The following is a 21,354-nucleotide window of genomic DNA, read 5'->3' as shown; positions in this document are numbered from 1 at the left end:
TTTCACGCATACACAAGTATTTTTACAAACACGCAGCTTACCCACTGCGTTGAACTCACACCTCTATTTTTATTTTATCTTTTGTTGTCTTTTTCGTATGTTAATCCAATATACACAAATTGTCCGCAAATATCTCATTGTGGCCAATATACGAAACCCATCACACAAGGTTTTCGCAACTATCTCCGTTAGCCCAGGTAAACTAACTCTTTTTTTTGTTGACAACGTGGAGAGAGTACTGACATATATATTGTCAAGCCTAGCAATATCTTTGGCATCAATGAATTTCCTTGTCATTTGATTACTATGGTTGCTTAGGATTGTGCAGCTTGCAGAATGGCCGCACACGCGCGATTCAATCACTGTATACCTTGTTGACCCGGTAAAAAGAAAATTACAATTTTGGAGGTATCTAAACATTAAGTCAGAAAGAAGCATTTCTTCTTCAAAGGAATGACAAATCTGCCGAAGTTATCGTGGGCGCAGCTTTACGACTACCTATTAGAGCCACCTGTCTGTATACCTGAACATGACTTACAACCTACAAGTCCCTAAACGTTTTAAGCTTCATCGTGAACAGCGAGGCATCGGCAGTGGACACCTACCTCCCCCAAGCACAGAAGATACGCGCCGAGCTTCGCAGCGGGGGGCGCCGAGTCGGACCTGAGCTTAGCTGACAATCTCCCGAATGCTTTTAGTATACTTCCTTCAGTAAGAACGCGGGCCTCTGTATTGTACACTTTTCTCTAATGCTCCGAGAATCGCTTGCCTCTATATTCAAGGTTTCTTTCCCAGAACTCCGCGTCGCCTTGCATATGAACGTGAAGTAATGGCCTGGTTGCCAATTAGTGCTGTACGGAGATGGTCGATACAGTCACCGTCTCGCCGCATCCTCTTCTTTCTTACGTTGCGCCATCTGTCGGCAGCACATCGAAGAAGGCGAGCATCGTCGTCGCCGTAGTGGCCGTCCTGCGATCACACAAACTCGGCGGCGTCAGCGGCGTCTCTCATCTTATCTGTCGAGAAACTTCACATGTGACATGTGTTACCTACGAGAACGCCAAGTTAAAATAATAAATAAAAGAACATTTCGCTTACTGGAATTGAACCTAGACTTTCTGAGCGACAGTCAAGCGCGGTAACCATTCGGCCACGCACTTTTTTTCCCCCTTCTTTTTAATTTAAAACTGAACTGCATGTACCTCTTAAAAAATTCGTTCACACTTCCTCCTGCAGTCAAAGTGCAGTAGAACCACAAAATAACATAACGCACTCTGCAGAGTAACACAAAGTGGCACAATATTTCGCATGTCTAATTCGCAGTTCAAAGGTCGCAATTGGAGAGATAGTATGAACCCGGGAAACCGCCGAAAAGCAAATCGCATGCCTTACTTGGCGACGGCAGAGAAGCAGCCCACTCCGAGCCGAGCCTCCAGTGTTTCCCAACACCCAAGACCCTCCTGCTCCGTAGTCGCTTTCAGCGAGCCTGCCATAGACAAAACCATCCAAAAATGCCTCCACGCAGGTTTCTCTCTTTCGACAACATGAAGGTGGTCCGCTCTTGACCTCCACACACGTGCAATCCAAGGATGGTCAGAACCTCAAAGGCTCCGACTATCTCTTCCTCTCCCACACTCAAGCAAGATTGCACTTCGACACGAAACATACAGATCCCATTCGGCCACGCACGCGCTCGCTCGGTGACGCGCGTGGCAATATAACTTGGTGAACCCTGTATAGAAATTATTTATTGAGGACATAAACTGGGCCCTCTATACCTTTCATGGGTGCAAAACTATATACACCGCAGTAAGGAATATATCCCTAGAAATATGTCCGAACTATTCACAAAGGCGATTTTTTTCACAAGATGCAAAATAAGCGTACACTCTGAGCATGCATTTTTTTTTAATTTCAGATGGATGTTCCCCGCTTCGAACCCTTGACGGAGCAAGCATTTCGTGACCTTTCAAACCCAAAGAAGGCATTGTACAAAAAGTTCATTGAAGATATAACTAACCTTTTATATCCGGAGTATAGACAACAGATGCGCTCTATTGTAGACACAATATATAGTTTCGAAGTTGAACTTATGAAGGTAAGAAGTCTTCTATACATACACGAATGGTGCGGATGCGTAAAATAACTAGTTAAACTCGTAACGTTTACCTGAGAGAAACAAGGAAATAGGAACCGCTAGAACCAATTAATCTTTGCAGAGTACCTGAAGTGTAAAGTTCCCACTTTAATGCCCTCCCTCGGACAGTCTTTATTATCATAAAGGCTGTCCGAGGGAGGGCATTACATACGGGTGGGGTGGGCGTTAGAGCCAAAACTACATAACAATACGGAGAAAGTGACTTGATATTATGTAATGTCAGCATGATATGAAAAAAAAAATATTAAAAAAACACAAGATTCGGAACAAAGTAAGTGCCTGTAAAGGACAGACATGTGTGAAAGGGAAAATAATAGACGTTATGGATACTACAGGGAGTTCATTAAATTTATTTAGATCATCTTCGGTGTCTACGTGTGCTGGTAGGTGGTATAAATAAGCGCGTACAGACAAGGCTTAAAAACTTCGGCCGGTCGTAATTTGGTGATTGTTTCCGACCGCCGAACCTATGCCTTTTACTATTTTTAAAGCTTATTGTTTATTAAGTTAATAAGTTAAGCTTATCAAATTTATTGCAAAATTAATATAACTATTTTATATGTTGGAAAATAGAATGGGACGTAAGCGAATTTTTTACTGTGGCTTGAGGACGCTAGCCCTTTTGAGACAAACTCCCACATACTTGTATATCCGTTTTGTGTTTTTCCAAACAACCTTAAGAAGTCAATGATTATGTCTAATCCGGGTGCCTCTTTCAGTAGTAAGCTTACGACCTCACTGTAAAACGAAGCTCAATGAACCCATATTTTTTTCTTTGCTAATTGGGCTGGCCGCAAGAGCTTTCAACTCCTAAAATCTACAAGAATAGTTTAACGCTTGAAATGCATCAGAAATATTTTTCAACTCCCGGATGCACCTGGTAGTTGTGTCGCCTGCTAGTTCACGACTACTTAGAATATGCGCTCGGGCTAAGAAAGTAATGCAACCACACATACATGTATGGTGCAAACATTGTCTGAAGGTTCAAGATGCTCCCTGCTCGTGATACTTCAGCTCAAGATCTAAATTTCGCGAGCACTGAGCGAATAGTATGTTGGCCATAAAGAGCGATTCAAGAAAGCTGTGGTGGCTGCATTCGAATTCTCCGACGCCCGGGAGAACGGCAGGCTTTCGAACACAGAAATTCCAGCATTTGCGATGTCGGAATTTTCATCCTTCGCTGAGTGGGAACCCCTGCAGTAAATTGTAACACGATTCGTCGAGGATCAACGTAACGGCAGCAGCAATTCTGTGTTATATTTTTTCTTGTTCTATAGAAAAATAAAAATATTCCGTGATGTTGGGTCTGTCCAGATAAGATCAAGTACGCGTGTGCACGCGAGATTTTATTTTCTCATATTTTCATATGCTACTCCCACATCTATGGATAAAACGTAATTACTAAGATTTTGAGAGAAAAAATAATTGCTTAAGAAGCTGGGTGTCGCTGTGGGCACCTTCCGAGAAATCTGGTGAGTAGGGCCTGTTGGTATCGAGACACGATGAAAAACAGCGCGCAAAATACAGGAGAAGGAAGAGACAAACATAGAACCCAGAAGCGCTGACTGGTTACTGATACTTATGAGAGGAAGAAAACAACAACGTTCATACATAAAAAAAAAAAAATACGAAGCACAATACATTTCCACCATGAATATTTACAAACGCAGTAAGAAACTAAGAAAAAAATATAAATCTCTAAGGGCACACAAGCAGGGCGATTCGCTGTTTCAGGAGACGCTTATTCCTTAAAAGAACTCGCTAGAACAAGCACTTTCCTCTCAAGCAGCGTCATGAATGGCCGGCTGACAAAACACTCGCTTAATTTTACTGTATTGTACGCTTCCACTGGTCCGATTTGAAAAGTTTCCTAAAATTCTCCTTTGTTTAAACTTGTGTGTGAATCGGCACGCGTGACAGTACAGTAGGAGGTATCCTACACGATACGTCATCGCATTCCAAAGTTGTAGGAAGGGTGAGTAGCTTTGGTCCATTTTAGTGTGGGCGCAGGTGAAGTCATGCTCCCACAAAGTAAAATATAGTTTTAAAGCTAAATTGAAACGCCTACACTGTTCAGCATTTCCAGAGCAGGTTTAAACTGGAGTAATAAGGTCCTTGTTACGCAAGGTCTTATAGAGCGGAGGGGTCGCTCGATGGCGGTTCAATACGTCCACAAATTATCACACAATCTGAAAAAAGTGGCGAATCACTATGAGGTTCCGATGGTATTTTTAGCCCCCCGAAGGTGGCCAGAATTTGCTCTCAACTGGGCTCAAAAATAGAAAAGCGCTCAAAACCCGGATGCGCGAAGCGATGCACAAAAGGCCTTGTGTACAAATTACTCCATATGTTCGTTAAAAGCGATGTAGGGCAGACGGAGCGCTGTGTGAAAGACCTCCTCCGAGAATACTATTATTCACTTCATGCCACCAGAGGTGGCAGTAATAAAATTACTCTAATTGACTAACTTTTGAGAGTAATTTGTAATGGATCTCATTACATTTTTGACGCAGGTAATTTACTAATGTAATGAATTACCCTAGTGGCGGAAATTGTAATTAAAATTGTATTTACTTATCGGATATTTCATGCAAGTTTTTTTTTCTCGGAATAAACAAGAAAGGAAGCAGCTCTTGCATTTGTAAAAAAATAAAGCTTTAAAAAATAACGAAAAAAAAAGGACAAATGCGGTTTTCGTTAGTGGCCGCTGGCTGGTGTGACGGTCGGACTTGGTGCCCTTATGTGCGCGTTGGTCGGACTTGAGGGTCGTGCCACCTAAATCCTGCCGGGTTTGTGTTGCTGTAACCAAGTGTAGGCTTCCCCAAACATGGGTTTTGTCCCCCTTAAAGATTATCTTGCCCCGAAGTTCACACGAAGAAGACACAGCCCACAGTAACAATCAATAGCAAGACAATCCAAACCAAGACGCATCCGGGGATCGACAGCGTGCGCAGTAGGTATTTCGAAAAAAACGTGAACCCACAGCACAGACAGACCTAAGGTCAATCGGTTAGGTTTGGGAGCGCATGCTGGTATCTCTCTTTGGTGTTGCCCACTGGCTTGATGCGGAATTGACGGTTGTTGCTTTGCAAATGCAAAGCACAGTGCGTCTTTCTTTTTCTTTAGCTATTCCTTTAAAATATATGAAACAGTAATTTGAAAGTAATTTCGTAACTTTTTCTCGGTAATTTGTGATTGCAATTCATTACTTTGTGTATTAATAATGTGCAATGTAATTTAATTACATTTCAGTCTTTTTGAAGTAATTAGCAGTGTAAATTAATTACAATAAATGAGTAATTTGCTACCGCGGCATGCCACCATAGAATGACACCTTCCACTGCACTGTTAGGCCAACCGATGCACACCGAAGTTTAAACAAAGGACAATTATAGGAAAGTTTTCAGATCGGACTAACGGAGAAGCTCCGGAAGCGTACCATATATCAGAATTAACAGAGTGTAGTGTTTGCAAGCAATCAATTACGCTGCATGAGAAGGAAGAGTTCTTTCTAGCCTCTAGCCAGTGCTTTTAAAAACTAAGTGTTACCAGGCTCTGTGGTCTGGCCTGCTCGGGTGCACCTATAGCTTTAAACACGAAACAATTATGTGCCCCATTACGTGCAAATTCGGCGTCTTTGGCGGCGTGATCGAGTGATGGCACCAAAAATGGACGACAACGCAACGTGTTAAAGCACGTCACAAATGCTCGGATTGACGTCATATTTCTCAGTACGTTTTCCGTAAACAAAGTAGAGTTATAAATTTGAAAGGAAAATTTGGTATCGAACCTGTGCCTCAGGGGTACCAGGCGAGCACGCTTCCAGGCGCCACGCTGGCTCCACAGTTCTGGCTGACTAAATCTGTGCCTAATGCGTGCGTCATTGCACACGCCACGTGTGACACATTGCGTGCGTCGTTGGTCACTTGACGGCTTAGGCAATGGGGAGGAGGTGGCGCCACGTTATGAGTGTATAAAATGAGCGCGCTGCCTCTTGCGCGTCTCCTACTCTTCGGATTTCATCCGTGCTGTTTCTACTACCTCAAGGCAATGATCCTCTCAATTGACCCCATCCCACCAGCGCCGACACTGCCATAACCATTAAGGCGCGAAGATTACACGACAGACGTATGTCCCTCTACTGACGAAGACATTGTCGCAACAGAAAATGACATCATCACGACAGACGTACAATTATTATACAAAGGGGATCGCATAGCCTGGAAAAAAAATCATCGTTCTGCAGCAAAATGGTCCAAATGTTTCCGGTCTGTGGTCAACGTATACGCTAACAAAGACACCAAATTAGTAGAAAGAACTTTAACGCGTGTCGAAAACATCAATCGAAAACATTTCACCAAGCCTTTCGTATTCCCAGGCGCAAACAGTCTTAAGTGTCCCTGCAGAATTTATTTTAGTTCTCGCACTTTTGTAATATTTTTGTGAATAGTCATTGTATGAATGTATTGTGCATGGTAATTTTTGTTTTACGTATAAACGTCGTTTCCTTTTTTTTTTCTCATAAATATCAGTTGCGAGTCAGCGCTTCTGTGTTCTATGTGTTTCTCTTCCTTGGCCTCTCTTTTCTGTGATGTTTTTCTTCCTGTCTTACACCTTCCAAGTTTTTCAAATTACAAAAAGAGTCACATAGCTCTTTCGCACCCATGATACTTAGGCCTGGTTCACACTTGCGAATCGGCGGGCGAATCTGCAAGAATTCGGTCGCCGGGCGTAGCGTGTACAGTGCATTGCCGCGGCCGATTCCTCTTCGGCGGCAGCGAATTAGCTGTAAGTGTGAACTAGGCCTTAAGGTCAAAGAATATAAAAATAAATAGGATGTCCCTAGACTCACCAAGAGCTAGGATGTCCATAGACTCGCCTAATGCTAAAATGTCCCTGATGATGTATTAGGAAGGAATAACAAACGCCTCCAAATTTAGGAGGTCTATAGAACGTTGACACCTGACGCTATGGACATCCTAGTCACCGTTAACGGCGATACAAGAGTGACCAAACAGAAAGTAGCCAGTCCATAAAACGTCGAGATCGAGTTTTGCGCGGTAACTTTAGCTTCTTCTTTGGATCTGTCACGGCGTTCTCTTAAAAAATGGTTTAATCAGGATGCGGTAAGAAAACAACTTATCCTGTTCATCGCCGAAGGACATCACTATCTGAGCCCTCTCTTCACTCGTGTTCAAGCTGCCTTATTGATGCCTATTTTCCGATGACGAAATACCGGCCTTGTAATTTATTTGTTAATCCTCGTCACCACTGTATTCGTTGCACCGGCTCATCGCTACCGACTCGGGAAGTGACATTGTAGCAACTAAGCGCTTATTCTTCAGTGGTGATCGTTTATACTAAAATTCAAGATACAAAAATACGCACAAGAGCACGTAGCGTAGATCACAGCGTAGCAGAAATGGTCGTTGCTCTACCCTGTGTGACTGCGTCACAGTGATGGTGTCTCTGATTAAATGATTAGTCACTCCTTCAATATGAACTATACACCCTAGTGCATTGACAAGATCTGGCATGGAAAGTCAGCTGCAAATATACTCTTCGCGTTTTAAAGCGATGTTCGGTTGTTCTGTGACGGTTCTGGTTTTGTACATAAAGGTTGGTTGAATACAACTATCAGCTGATTTAGAGACGTCGTCTATCCCTGCTACTTTTTCTTCTACTGTAAAATACTCTTTCCTTCTTCTGCATGCCCCAAACTCGGGTCAAACTCAATATGGTTGACTTCCACCAGATCGCCAGCACACTCACTGTAATAAGAAAACAAAATTGGTAATGGGAGCCAAGATCTTTTTTCGTACATCGCTATAGAGGTTTGCAGACCCGTCCTTCCCCAGGTCGCGCAATTTTTTGGTGCAATTATGTGTCAAGCCAGAGGGAAGACATAAAGGCCAAAGGAAAGTACTCTGACACTAACTAAGCCCTTGGGGTAAAAACTGTGTTAGGCCCAACTTAGCCCCTAGTATCACCAAGCTTGTACCAAGTTAGGTTTGTGTAGGACGTGCCAGCTCGTCATTGTACCGCCATCTTGTGTAATTGGCCCGGTAGTCAAGCCTTGCTCAGATGTGCACATGAATATTAGACTGGAGTTCATAGAAATCAATATCTACCCAAGATGCCGACAATAAGGTTTGAAGAGGGGCTCCTTGCAATCATCTATAGCGTGTTCGTTATGTATTGCTTGTCTTTTCAAATGGAACCCCTTCATTTAATACTGCCTTCAAACCTTCAGGCTACAACTGAAGACAGCAGAATTGAATCAAAGGACAACAGAAAAATGACGACACTTAAGGAAGTAGAGAAATTGATTGGGGTGAGTTACCTAGAAAACCCACCTTTAGAGAATTTTTGAGTCTGGCCGACCGTGTAAGCTATTTACAGAGTATCTCGCGCGAGTGCAGGCCTCCCCCGAAATATAACCCACATAACTTTAGCTCAACCCGCACACTTGAAGTTTTCAGTCACGATAAAAACGGAATTTGATTTCGTGGTCGCTACACTTAAAGCGAGTTGAAAATGTTAGGCTAGCTGTCGTTTACTGAACTTACCGAATTTCCAGTTTGCATGCCGGGTTGAATTAGTGGCCAAAAGTATTTTTAAATCAAACTATGCTTGTGTAAACAAACAAAAACTTACAATATTTGTTTTTTTTTAAATTTTTGTCACATACCAGCCCGCTCCAGTTAGACGAATGTATGCTCTTTCTTTCCACAGTGAAAAGTGTTTTGTGGTAAGCCATAGCTTAAGTCCACGCACCTAGTTAAACAACAAATACATATATATATATATATTTTATAAATATGACTGCCTAAGATTTTTTGTTTGTAGATATTTTTATTGAGGCGATATTGTAAAATGAGCGCGAGAAGTATTGTGATAATTATAAAACGCACATAATTGTTTCTGCACCTGAATAAATCATAATGATTACGCTACAGCGTTGTATGTTTTCGAATGCTTTCTGAATACCAACAAAATCTTGCAGTAAGCGATTTGTAAGAGTATCAACTGATCGCCTCTCGATTTAATTGATTCCGCAAGAGAATCAGTTGAGATCTAAAATTGTTTAAGTTGAGAACAATGACGCTTTTTTTACTGCATTGCGAAGTGAATTCCTTTGCTTTCAAGTGCCATTATTTACTGCATTTATTAATGTTTGCATGCGCGCTTCCTGAGATGTTATAATATAGCGTTTGTGTGCATAATGTATGTATATATTCCTCCAACTGTAATCCCATCCGGCGATGTGGTAAGGAAAAACAAATTCACAAAGTTAAATTTTTGATGAGGTTGCAATTCAATTGTGGATATTTTTCCGTGTTCATTGGTTTTATCTGCTTCAATTTGTTTGAACAGGAACTGCCCTGGAAAACAATTCTCCAACACCCATTCCAAGCCATTAGAACTACTTTAAAAGACTCACAGAGCGTCGTCGTATGGAGATTAGGGTACTACAAAAGTGTTTCTAGACTGATTCGTCAAACAGCGCCGTAAGTACATGCGTTCACTAGTTTGAATGAGGTGGCATCAGCATTTAAATATGCCATAAAATAAGTTGGGGAAATAGGCTCTGCGTGCAGCCAGCTCGAATTTTACTATAAAATGTTTAATATAGATCGGTGCTGCCCAGAAAAAAATGTCTAGAGCCTACTGGTTGACACAGCAGCGCAAGCTTCTCCTGCAAAGCCCCTCAAACTTCCCATTTTAATAAAGTGAATGCAGGAGGGTAAGCGAGTGTCCCCACGCCTCCTCTCCAGCGTTCGTGCTGCTTAAATAAAGAGGGAAGGGCTTTGTGCGAAGAGCTTGTCCCTCTTTCTTACCTGCAACAGCCAGTAGTAGAGGGTACACAACATGCCATTTATTTATTTATTCATTTACCACTAGAGTTATGGGCGTTGAAAAAGAAAATAGGTAAAAAATATATAAGAAAAAAAAAACACAACATAGTGTGAAGCAACAACAACCAAGCAATAAGACACAAATATGTTTACATTTTCCGTATGGAAGGATAGTCATGTATGTTAAAAGAATAATGTGTTACTGGAAAACTTGACTCTGGTTCTGGAAAGATAATTAAACATCACGAATCTAGTTGGAATAACATAATTATGAAAACAAATCGCGTGAGACTGAGAAAGGTCAAAGTAATGACATGTATTATTGATTTCTAAATGAATATTCAGCTTTTTCAAGCAAGTTAAATTGTTTGAAGTTGTAACCTGGATATCCACAACAAAGGAAAGACGTTTCCGCCTTCTAAAGCAGGGTATTGATAGGCTTGTTTTAATTGTTGTTTTACTCTAATCCCGGTGATGAGAGGAAAGTCCGAAAGTGATGTGCGTGATTGCACAGCTTCCCCCCTTACCGAGCTGAACAATTTACTTTAGGAAATCCTGCGGAAGCTGCATCTTTCTACCTTGTAGGAACCAGGATATGACGTAGTTATGATATTATGAAACTGGAGTCGAAAATATTTCTTTTCCAGGTAGGGCTGGGTAGATGTGTACCACGAAGTATTTCGGGATACATATACTGAGATCGATGTATTTAAAAAAAAATGCGCAGGTACCGAAATAAATTGGTTTTAAGGCAAAAAGACAAATACCGAGATACATTTCTTTTACTTTGCAACGAATTATTCCTGACTTCTAGCAAAACGCCAAAAGAGTATTCCATAGTAGGGTTATCTATCCATACGTGCAGAAATATATTTATATCGGAACAGTAGTAGGTGGGGAAGGAGCAGGTAGGGGTTGTTTTAAATGGCATTGTTTGTATTCTTTTTATCTGTGAGTTTATTCACACTCCCTTACCTAAAGCTCTTTAACTATGCGCTACTAGAATCCAAAAGGCAGCCAAAAAAAGCATAATTGCCCCCAGCGAAAGACTGTACACCAACGACTGCATGATAAGGGCCAACTGCCTGAATTGGTTCTTGTTTTGTCGTGAGACTATCTCTAGAGCACAAAAATATCGAACGAAGCCAGATGTAGTCTGCATAAGACCTGAACAGGTTCCGTACAGGAAGATAAGCCGCTCCTAAAGTTATCTACAGTTAAAGTCTGATTCCTTCCTCCGCTGAACTCGTCTTGATTACAGCGTTCGTTTCGCTAAAGCGAAAACAGTAAAAGTATGTTGTTTTTATTAGAGGGGGGGGGGGGGGCGTATCTTGCTATTCGTCCAAGCAATCGCTCTGCCAACCCCCTCAGTTCCTGTTGTTTATGATTTTTCTTTTTATCTTCTTACGTGACTGTGATATACCAAGGCACCAGGCTCCCTCCTCCCCCCTTACCCCTTGAAGAGGGAGTTATTTGCCGAGTTCGTATCACAAACTCTGAAACCGTTGAACCAAAAATTTGGCATCTGACGTGGCAAAAATCACGGGACTGTGTGTAAAAGTGGTACATACAGTAAAATGTCTCTAGTAGAGATCTTTTTGTCTCTGTCGTTTTAGAGCGCAGCTCTTAGGGGCCCGTTTCCGGCTTGAGCGGCGTCGCCGTCGGCGTCGCCGTCGCCGTCGCCGTCGGCGTTGGCGTAACCGCGCGGTGCATCATGGGAAATGTCCCATAATGCACCGCGCGAGCCCCCCACCAAGGTCACGTGACCTCGTGGGGGGTCACGTGACCCCCCGAAGTCACGTGGTACCCTCCTCGAGGTCACGTGACCCCCGCCGATGTCGCGTGACCCCCCGATGACGTCATCGTCACTGATGACGTCACCGGCATCCACATCGTCATCGTCATCATCACTGATGACGTCACCGGCATCCACATCGTCATCGTCATCATCACTGATGACGTCACCGGCATCCACATCGTCATCGTCATCACTGATGACGTCACCGGCATCCGCATCGTCATCGTCATCATCACTGATGACGTCACCGGCATCCACATCGTCATCGTCATCATCACTGATGACGTCACCGGCATCCACATCGTCATCGTCATCATCACTGATGACGTCACCGGCATCCGCATCGTCATCGTCATCGTCACTGATGACGTCACCGGCATCCACATCGTCATCGTCATCATCACTGATGACGTCACCGGCATCCACATCGTCATCGTCATCACCACTGATGACGTCACCGGCATCCACATCGTCATCGTCATCATCACTGATGACGTCACCGACATCCGCATTGTCATCGTCATCATCACTGATGACGTCATCAGTGACGTCACTGATGTCGTCACCGGCATCCGCATCGTCATCGTCATCATCACTGATGACGTCATCAGCGACGTCACTGATGACGTCACCGACATTCGCATCGTCATCGTCATCATCACTGGTGAAGTCATCAGTGACGTCACTAATGACGTCATCAGTACCCGCATCGTCATCGTCACTGATGACGTCATCAGTGACGTCAGTGATGACATCTTCGGCATTGGGGGTCACGTGACCCCCAAGGTAACGTGACCCCCCCCCCCCCCCTGGTTAGTTTAACCCCCCCCCAGTGCCCTTCCCTCCTCCTCCTCAAGAGCTGCGCTCTAATTCGGCGTTACAGGGAGTTGTAAGCGGCTTTCATTTTTTATCTGCAGTCTTCGTATTTTTCTCATTCTAAATATTCACCAGCTAGTTTGCGCTCCCATGTTCACTTCAGTGTTTTTGTTTTGTTTTGTTTGTCATAAATAACAGACAGTTAATTTTCGTTAACAAAGGTAACAAGATACCGTAATCTGGCTTAGAGTACGGGGATACAAGTTATACATTGATAATGTAACCACTACTCATAAACAAACACCTTTTTCATAAGTATCTCAATTTAAGATACACGTAGTCGAAAGTACATCTGAGATACTATAGCAATACATTCGTATCGTGAAACAAATGCACCGCCCTGGTCCGAAGGTAGCCTGTGGTTAGCTTTATTCAATATGTAAAAAATGTGAGACTTTTATAATATTTTGGAAGTTACATTAGCACCCAAGTAATCGGATACAGTTTGCAAACAAGTAAGTAGAAAGTTAAAAAAGAAACGCGCCTATATTTCTAGTTTTTAGTATTCCTTGTTCCTAAAATAAAACTATACCACTCTAAAGTAGGGCTAATTATGACATAAAACAGAGATATCTCCAAGTTCCCGAGCGCATATTTTTTTCTTAAAAACTCAAATGAACGACCAAGTTTCTTGTGTCAAATGTATCAAACAATTTCTTTCTTGCAGGTGGTGCTCGTTCTCACGAACTTCGGATCTCAGCGCTCGTTTGCACGTGCTTTTGAGAAGGCCATTCTATGTTTGAACAAGTGTCACTAGGCTAGTTCACAACACATATATAAATTGTAGCAAATCATCAATATCCTGAGAAGGTGAAGGTGAAAGATAAGTTACTGTGAGCTATGCGTTATCGTGTCCCATCTTTCAAGTAGGCAAGTCAGATCGAAAAGAAAAATTCCGTAGCTATCGATTGGTGTTTACTGAGTTGGCAAAATTATTTTGAGTTTAGACCGGAGTTCTAAACATTGTGCTGTAAACAAAAAATGCACCCATCTGGCTTTTACCGAATGAGAGTATTGCAAAGTTTGGTGCATAAGTCAAAAAACATATTCTTTTCAACATTCCTAGTTTACATTGGGTTAACCGGCAAGATATGCGTTGGGGATCGTATATTCGGAATGAGTACTCCGCGCTAAAAACGTCTGTGAGCACGAAGCGAAGTTGAACTATATCCAGTGTAAGATGTTTGCTATTGCTAATACATCCATACATTGTCGATGGTAAAAAGATGAAATTTGGTATCATCTTAGTGCTTTGTTTGGATATGAAATTATTTTTTTACAGGGAAGTGCTTTTTAATTATCTTGGGTGGAAACGAATTGTTCAGCTTTTACCATACACAAGACTGACACTCTACACTACATACTCTCAATTTATGGGATCAGTTGACGCCTCCTTTAATCAGCTGTCTGCTCAAGCTAACTGCATCCGTCAACTGATGAAGAATATGAAATTCGTTTTTGGAGATTTATACACATCTGAATACTTCAAGCCAGAAGCGGTGTCTGATGTGAGTTACCTGTGTATTACCTACTGGGTGATTTCAGATAAGATCGACCAAAGGGTGGCTGGTCGACATTTTTAAATCAACTGATGTTTTTATATGACATTGTCTAGTGTCTGGTATAAACTAATCCACACTTAGTTTTGACCAGAAAAAAAATTTGTAGACAAGAAAAATCGTAAGGCAGGGAGAGGTGGACAGTTGCAATAACGCGCACTGATGGAGGGGGCAAGTTTGAAAGTGAATAATTAAAACAATAAAATTCGGAGAATTTTAAAACTTTTTACAAACAAACTATGGGTACAACTTGCTTGTAATATAAAGTAATAATATTTATTAAAAATTTATTTAGTTTTCTAAAAATTGCCAAACATGCCTGCTCGAACGACAAATGGCAAACTTTGGAAATCTGTATCTCATGAAATAATTTAATCATTATTACATAACTTGCAGACAATATTGTACTAATATGTGGCTATTATTGATAAAATAAATAAGGTACCTGACTGACACAATAGTTACAATATATTTAGGCAAACATGGGAAAAAAATCAAACAAAGAAAAATTCCAATGCGAATAAAAAAAACACCAACCTCGATTTTTTTTAAATTTAGGTAACCTGTTATACTCTATTTCGGCATTCATTTCCATTAAAAACATGTTGCATCATTTTATTGAGAAAGAAGATACAACTCCCCAAAGTAGGGTCCTTTTTCAAAGCCTACACTTAGCAGTGTCCTATACAAGAAGTGACTCTGAGTTCCAGTTTCATGAAACTTGCACAAATCTTTTATATACATTTATTCAGATGAGGTCATTGATAAAAAGAGCGATCTGTCACACAGTAAAAGGCAGGAGAAACTATATACAGCATTTTACATAAGCGTACAAAGTGGTATCATATTAGAGACTAATGATATGAGAAAAGATGATGCAGTGTGAAGTTGTACCTTCCGGTATATTTTACATCTAGAGTAAAATAAATAACTTGACTTCCACACACAAAAACAAAGATATAATAGTAAGGTATTTAGGTTGGCTGTGTATTTACGATTACAAACAATTTCATGTGACGGATGCCATAGTGCCTAACTGGAGCAGCTTCGATGCTCTCGGTGTATGAATGAATCGTGGCAAGCCGATATATTTTATCCTGCTCGAGGATAACATTTTGGGATTTTTTTTATAGTGATCAGATAAAAATTATTAGTAACCACCAACAAAAACAGTAGGTTAAATACCCCGTGAAGAAAAATGTGATAAATAAGATGTCCCTGCATTCAAAATGAGCAGTCCTTGGGAAATCAAATTCGGCACTTAACGCCAAGGTTTTCCTCGCTGTACCCATTTAATAAAGTTGCTTCCAAGTAGATCCGACTGTCCGTGCTACATATACGTCACAGGTCCCTTCTGTTGATGACTTGCTGAGCCGCCACGCGTGCCAAGACTGAATGCCAGGGAAGGCGCGCACCGTCAGCCACTCTTCTTTTTTTTTTGTTCACGATACCGAACAACCTCATTTTCGTCCAGATATACAAGATGCACGCCTTTCAGTTTCTTTGATAGAACGCTCACCATTGTCCTGGCCGTCTGAATTGCACTTACTGAACGTTCTCTCAGGTTGTTCAGCGTGGCCTGGTGCTTCACGAGTCCGCCAACTCCGTCACATGCATTTTTCCCATGTCCAGATGCAGAAAATAACCACTGGGCTTGTGGGCAATCGTCCTTTGCAAATTGGTGAAGCTGGTAGCGATTCTTGAAATGACTGGCGGCGCCGTCACTTACGTACCTCAAGTACGAGTATACCGCAACGTTGTCTTCAACCCACTTCTTCACTTTTTCTAGAGCCAAGCAAGCGTGAGCGGCGTCGTGACACAGGACCTCACTGATGATGGCAAAGCTGTTTGTAGATTTTCTTGTCGTCACTACACATGTAAATATCGAAACTTGTTTTTTTTTTCCAGTGATATGCTTGCACTTCGTCAGGAAGCACGATGGTCCAGTTTTCAGCAAACTCAAAATGAAAAACAATGCTCCCGCGTTGCATGCACTGTTTTTCATCGTAGATCGCTTTACCTTGCGTTTGCCGGAAATGGTTGTGAAGTACCCAACTTCCAACCGTCACTAGGATGACTTTTAGGAAAGTCTCAGGTTCCAAAGTTTTTTTCACAAGGTCGCCGGACTCCCATGTTGCAAGCACAATCTCTTCACCCTCCGGGATATCAAGTTCCTGGAGTGTAAGAAACTGGCCTTTTGGGCAGTGATCACAGTCTCCTTGAAGGCACAGTTCTGTTGCTGGGTCGCACAGAAATGCCGAGTTCATTTCACCAGTGTTGAATGTTGAGCCTGTAACGTTTTCTAGAGCGGCAATACAAAGATAATAATTGGCGCAGCGCACACAAACGCACACTTCCTGGTGTGGAATACATTGGACCCATCTAGGGCGCAACGAATAAAATTTCGTTAGCCCAACGCCGGAATCGGGATGCTTGTCTTTGTATATGCGGAAGGCCTCTTGTATTGAGCGTGTCATGAAGCGCTTTGGCACGAACGTTTTCTCTCCGTTGAGCATGGCAGAGATGACGTCCTTCTGGTTGGGACTTTGGCGCGAACATTGTAGCTCGTCTTTCGTGAAGTACTCTAGGGCAGCAGACAGGTTCTCAGGGCTCACCTTGCACCTCGTGTAAGGATCCGGCTCATACCACACGCCATGCTTTTCCTTGAGTTTTCGGGATTTACTGATGAGGTACATTGAGGCCTGTGGAATCATCTTTTGAACCTCATTCTTCGCCAGTGTTGACGGCAGGGGTGTAAGCAGTTGACAACGTTCCCGGAGAGAGGTGGCGGTTTCAAAGGCCTGCCGAAAGTTGTCCACTCACTCAGTGCATGTGGAGCATGTTGGTTCGGACGACCCCGATGGTGCGTCCCTGTTGTACGCAATACGTAGCCTTGAGCGTATATTCTTGACAGCAACCTGCTCCAGTTCTGTCTACTTTCTCTTCACATAGGCAGGCCTGTCCCGACTTCTTACGACGCTTGGTTGTCTCAGCGGCGACACATCTGTAGGTAGTATGCTGCTATTTAGATCTTCAATTGCTTCTTCAGCTGGCACAAATATGTCAGGGCACTGCTCTGAGCTTCGCATCGACATCTCCTTAGTGATGTGCATGAAGTAATGTTAGCACAGGTAGTCCGTCGCACTCACTTTGGTGGAACAGTCAGGCGGAAGAATTTGCTTCAACGAGTTTAGGTCCAACTCGCCAACACTTCGAAAATTCGGCTGCTTTGTTATAGTCTTGTGTTTGCAAAAGTAATCTGCACAAAACACTCGTTCGGAGCTCCAGGACGTCTTCATAATGTATACATAAATAATAGAAATTAAACCCCAACTGATGGCATATAATTGCCAAGTGAAAGAACTACTGGGTGCACAAGTGACAAGTCCGAGGCTGAGGAGCTCACTCACTGCAAACGTACATTTGAAAAGAGAGGTCAGAACTGAGGCTGTCGACAAAGCTTGATCCACGTCAAAGGAAGAAAGAGGGAAAGTCTCCAGACAAAACATTGTGGTCAGCGGCCTTCGAAAAAGACTTTCCGGAATCGCACTGTCGTCCCTCCACGCGCTGATATGAAAGTACCCGAGCTTCTACCACGTGGTTCATGACACAGCCTGAGCCATGTCGGCGACCGGTTCGCGAAGGGTTGGCGGTGGGGTTACGTTGATGGTCACTCGGATTAGCCCTTGCTGTACTGAGCTACCGCCTGCAGTGCCTTATCGCCGGCTGGTGTCAACAACGAGAACACACACACCCTGTCTACACCAAAACTACAAGCGTTCACCGCACACGCGTCGCCGCCGCTTTTAAGCATTTGTGAAATTGCTTTCTTTTGCCGCGGAGAACCGCCTTATCTTAACTACGCGCCTGAAATCCTTCCAGGCGGGCGTACACAATATCAAGCGTTTCGAGAAATGCCCGTGGAGTAGAACTATGGGAAAATTCGGAGCCCGCGATGTCGATATCGTCGCCGTTGTGTTAGTACGCCGTCGCGTACTGCAGTCCCCCGTTGGGGGAGGGGGGGGGGGGGCGGTCTTACTACGATAACATGGCGACAGCGTTTACACTCTATGTATTTACGCGAGGCTCGAGTATTTGGGGATAATGCTGCCGGTTGGTGTGCCCCTTTGTGCCTGATATCGCTCGTGACGCCAGCGAGTGAGATGGCGACAGGCATGACTGCTCAGTAAACAGGCGTCGACGGCCATGTTTTGCTGGTTGAAGCGAACCCCCTTGTCCTTGACAGCGAGCGGGGAAATGCGAAAAAAAAGATTGTATCGGCTGTTTTGCCAGAACTAGCGACGAGTGTCGTCTGCGGTTTCCGGCAACTATTTTGCCATAATCGTGAGTTTAGCGAGGAAATGATTTTTGCTAGCCACAGAACACAACCACGCAGAAAGGGAATGCTTGAACATGTTTTTATTCTGGATATATATCAGGTATATATATGATAGAGAGAGAGAGAGAGAGATGAAGGTAGAGCGGAAGAGGGAATAGCATATAGCGTCGCAGGAGAATAAAGTAAACAAAGTTCCTAGTGGCCGATGGCTGCATGATCTTTTCTCGGATCACTAGTCCGTAATATGATACCTCTTTGTACACAGTAGTTTCTCCTTAATTTAAGTGTGTGAACGATTTCTTTAGTTATCATTGGCCTCATCTGAATAAAAATACATAAAAGATGTGTGTTGGTTTCGTGAAACTGGAACTCAGAGTCAGTTCTTGTATAAAACACTGCTAAGTGTAGGCTTTGAAAAAGGACCCTACTTTGGGGAGTTGTATCTTCTTTCTCAATAAAATGATGCAACATATTTTTAATGGAAATGAATGCCGAAATAGAGTATAACAGGTTACCTAAATTTAAAAAAAATCGAAGGAGGTGTTTTTTTTTTATTCGCATCGGAATTTTTCTTTGTTTGATTTTTTTTTCATGTTTGACTAAATATATCCTAGCTATTGTATCACACAGATACCTTAGTTATTTTTTAATATTAGCTATATATTAGTAGAATAATATCTGCAAGTTATATCATAATGATTAAATTATTTCATGAGATACAGACCTCCAAAATTTGCCATTTGTCGTTCGAGCAGGCATGTTTGTCAATTTTTAGAAAAATAAATATACTTTAAATAAATATGATTACTTTATATTACAAGCAAGCTATACCCATAGTTTGCGCCTAAAACGTATTAGAGTTCTCCTAATGTTATCGCTTTAGTTATTCACTCTCAAACAGGCCCCCTCCATCAGTGCGCGTTAATGCAACTGTCCACCACCTCATGCCTTACGATTTTTCCTGTTCCCAAGTATTTTTTCTAGTCAAAACTAAGTTTGGATTCGTTCATACCAGACACTAGACAATAACATATAAAAACATCAGTTGATTTGAAAATGTCGACTAGCCATCCTTTGGTCGATCTTATCTGAAATCACCCTACTATGTTTTTTTAATGATTTTGTGAGTTTGTTTGTTTGGGAAAGAGAAGAATCTGTCGAGGAGTCATTTTCTTCGACGCTGCTCGGGTTTGCTTGATTTCGCAGAAATCATGTTGTGTCTACTTAGTGCATACTGTCGACATTACGGTACGTACCGGGGTAGAAACTTGAGCGCAGAGTGCACTGCGGCATACATGCGCGCACACCTCCCCCCTCTGTGATGTATGCATCTCTGCACGTAGGCCATCACGCGTGCCATTTGTATTGTTTAAACACGGAAGTGAGATCCCTCGCGCGTCTAAAAAGTGAGCAGCTCGAGAGGGCTTTGGAGATTCTGCTTCAGGACACATACCAAAAAGATAAATAAAAGGGCAAAAAAATTATTGAAAAAAACAAAGCAACAATAAGCTTCTATATCGGCGTCTTCGTGAGGCTCACCAATATCTTAGGGTGTTGCATACACATCTAGTCTTCCCGGAGGATGTCCTCCTTGTGGTTGGCAAGTGCCGCTCAGTAGGCCAAACAGGCGCTGTGGGGGAGCGAGCCACTCCTTTCAGGATTGGGGTTGGAGAGGGGCAGGTTTGGAGAGAGGGCGGAACAAGTTTGGGAGATTATTAATAATAACAAAAATCTTTATTTCTGTTTAAAGAAATGGTGGAGCAAAAGGGAAAAAGCTTCTACAAGAAGCTTGACTGGCCCTCAGCCCCATTTTGCCCCCAGCCCTTCTTTGGAACGTGAACCAAAAAGGGTTGGGCCTCTATCTTTTGGTTTTTGCTTAACTAATTGTTTTTCAGTAGGTATTAAACAACATGAAAATAAACAAATGAGTCGGTTTCAAGAATAATAAATAAAACTTGAAGACACAGGCAAACAATCACGTTAGGGTTGTAACGAGTCGTGCGTTGCGGTATACACTAACTATTTATTTACATTATTTGCACGCTGAATCTACGGACTGTCGAAGTATGACATGGCTGCCCTGCTAATAACCCGAGGAGAAACTTTCGAGCCCGTTTGGCGTTTTCTTCTTCCTCCGCTGCTGGGTCTTATATGTGATCGCTGCAATATTTCCCCATCAAGTTTGTAGGACGTGTGTGGAAAAAAGAAATGCGCCTTGCGTCGCGGAGAGTTCCTGTCAAAGCGAGTCATAGCAGTTGTGGACAGTTGTGTGGACTCCATGTGAGCAGGCCTGAGTTTGCCGATCGATATGGTTTGTTGCTTGCCGTTGATCAACACTTCAAAATATTTTGGAGTCCTCTTCGTGATTATGCACCGCTCATGATAATGTGGTTGAAGGCTGCGGCGAACAGTATGGTCGCTTACGAAAAAGTAGCTTGTCTTTGTAAGATCCTTACTAATGAAAACTGGCCGCGGCGATCGCCGCCGCGGGGATGTTGGTAGCCGTTTTGACTTGGTGCCTTTGAGCCGATGAGCATAGTTGGTGGGGTTCGGAGAAACCGCTGGGTCCGTAGGGGTGAAAAAGCATTGCGGAAGACGCAGGAATTATGTTTCCCAGCTCCAAAGGAGCGCATAACGGTTCTTCCTTGAATGCTGCTCGTACGCCCAGAAGTACTACTAGGAGTGATTCTGTCCAATGAGTGATATCTGGACGCGACATAAGCGAATATTTTAGCTGGCAATTAAATTATTTATCAAGACCGCTA

General features: G+C 42.7%; 1 protein-coding gene across 1 annotated transcript in view; it reads left to right on the top strand.

Moving 5' to 3' along the window:
* Nucleotides 1-21,354, top strand: part of LOC120844442 (neprilysin-1-like) — an 87,246-nt gene that overhangs the window by 26,697 nt on the left and 39,195 nt on the right. Inside the window, exons 6-9 of the mRNA XM_040216232.1 lie at nt 1,919-2,098; nt 8,412-8,492; nt 9,536-9,669; nt 13,974-14,199. Of these exons, the coding sequence (XP_040072166.1) occupies nt 1,919-2,098; nt 8,412-8,492; nt 9,536-9,669; nt 13,974-14,199 (621 nt within the window). The remainder of the gene's footprint in view (nt 1-1,918; nt 2,099-8,411; nt 8,493-9,535; nt 9,670-13,973; nt 14,200-21,354) is intronic.

Source organism: Ixodes scapularis, unplaced genomic scaffold (assembly GCF_016920785.2).
Source record: "Ixodes scapularis isolate PalLabHiFi unplaced genomic scaffold, ASM1692078v2 PGA_scaffold13__105_contigs__length_92229423, whole genome shotgun sequence".
NCBI classification, from domain to species: Eukaryota; Metazoa; Arthropoda; class Arachnida; order Ixodida; family Ixodidae; genus Ixodes; species Ixodes scapularis.
This window is presented reverse-complemented; position numbering and strand designations above follow the sequence as displayed.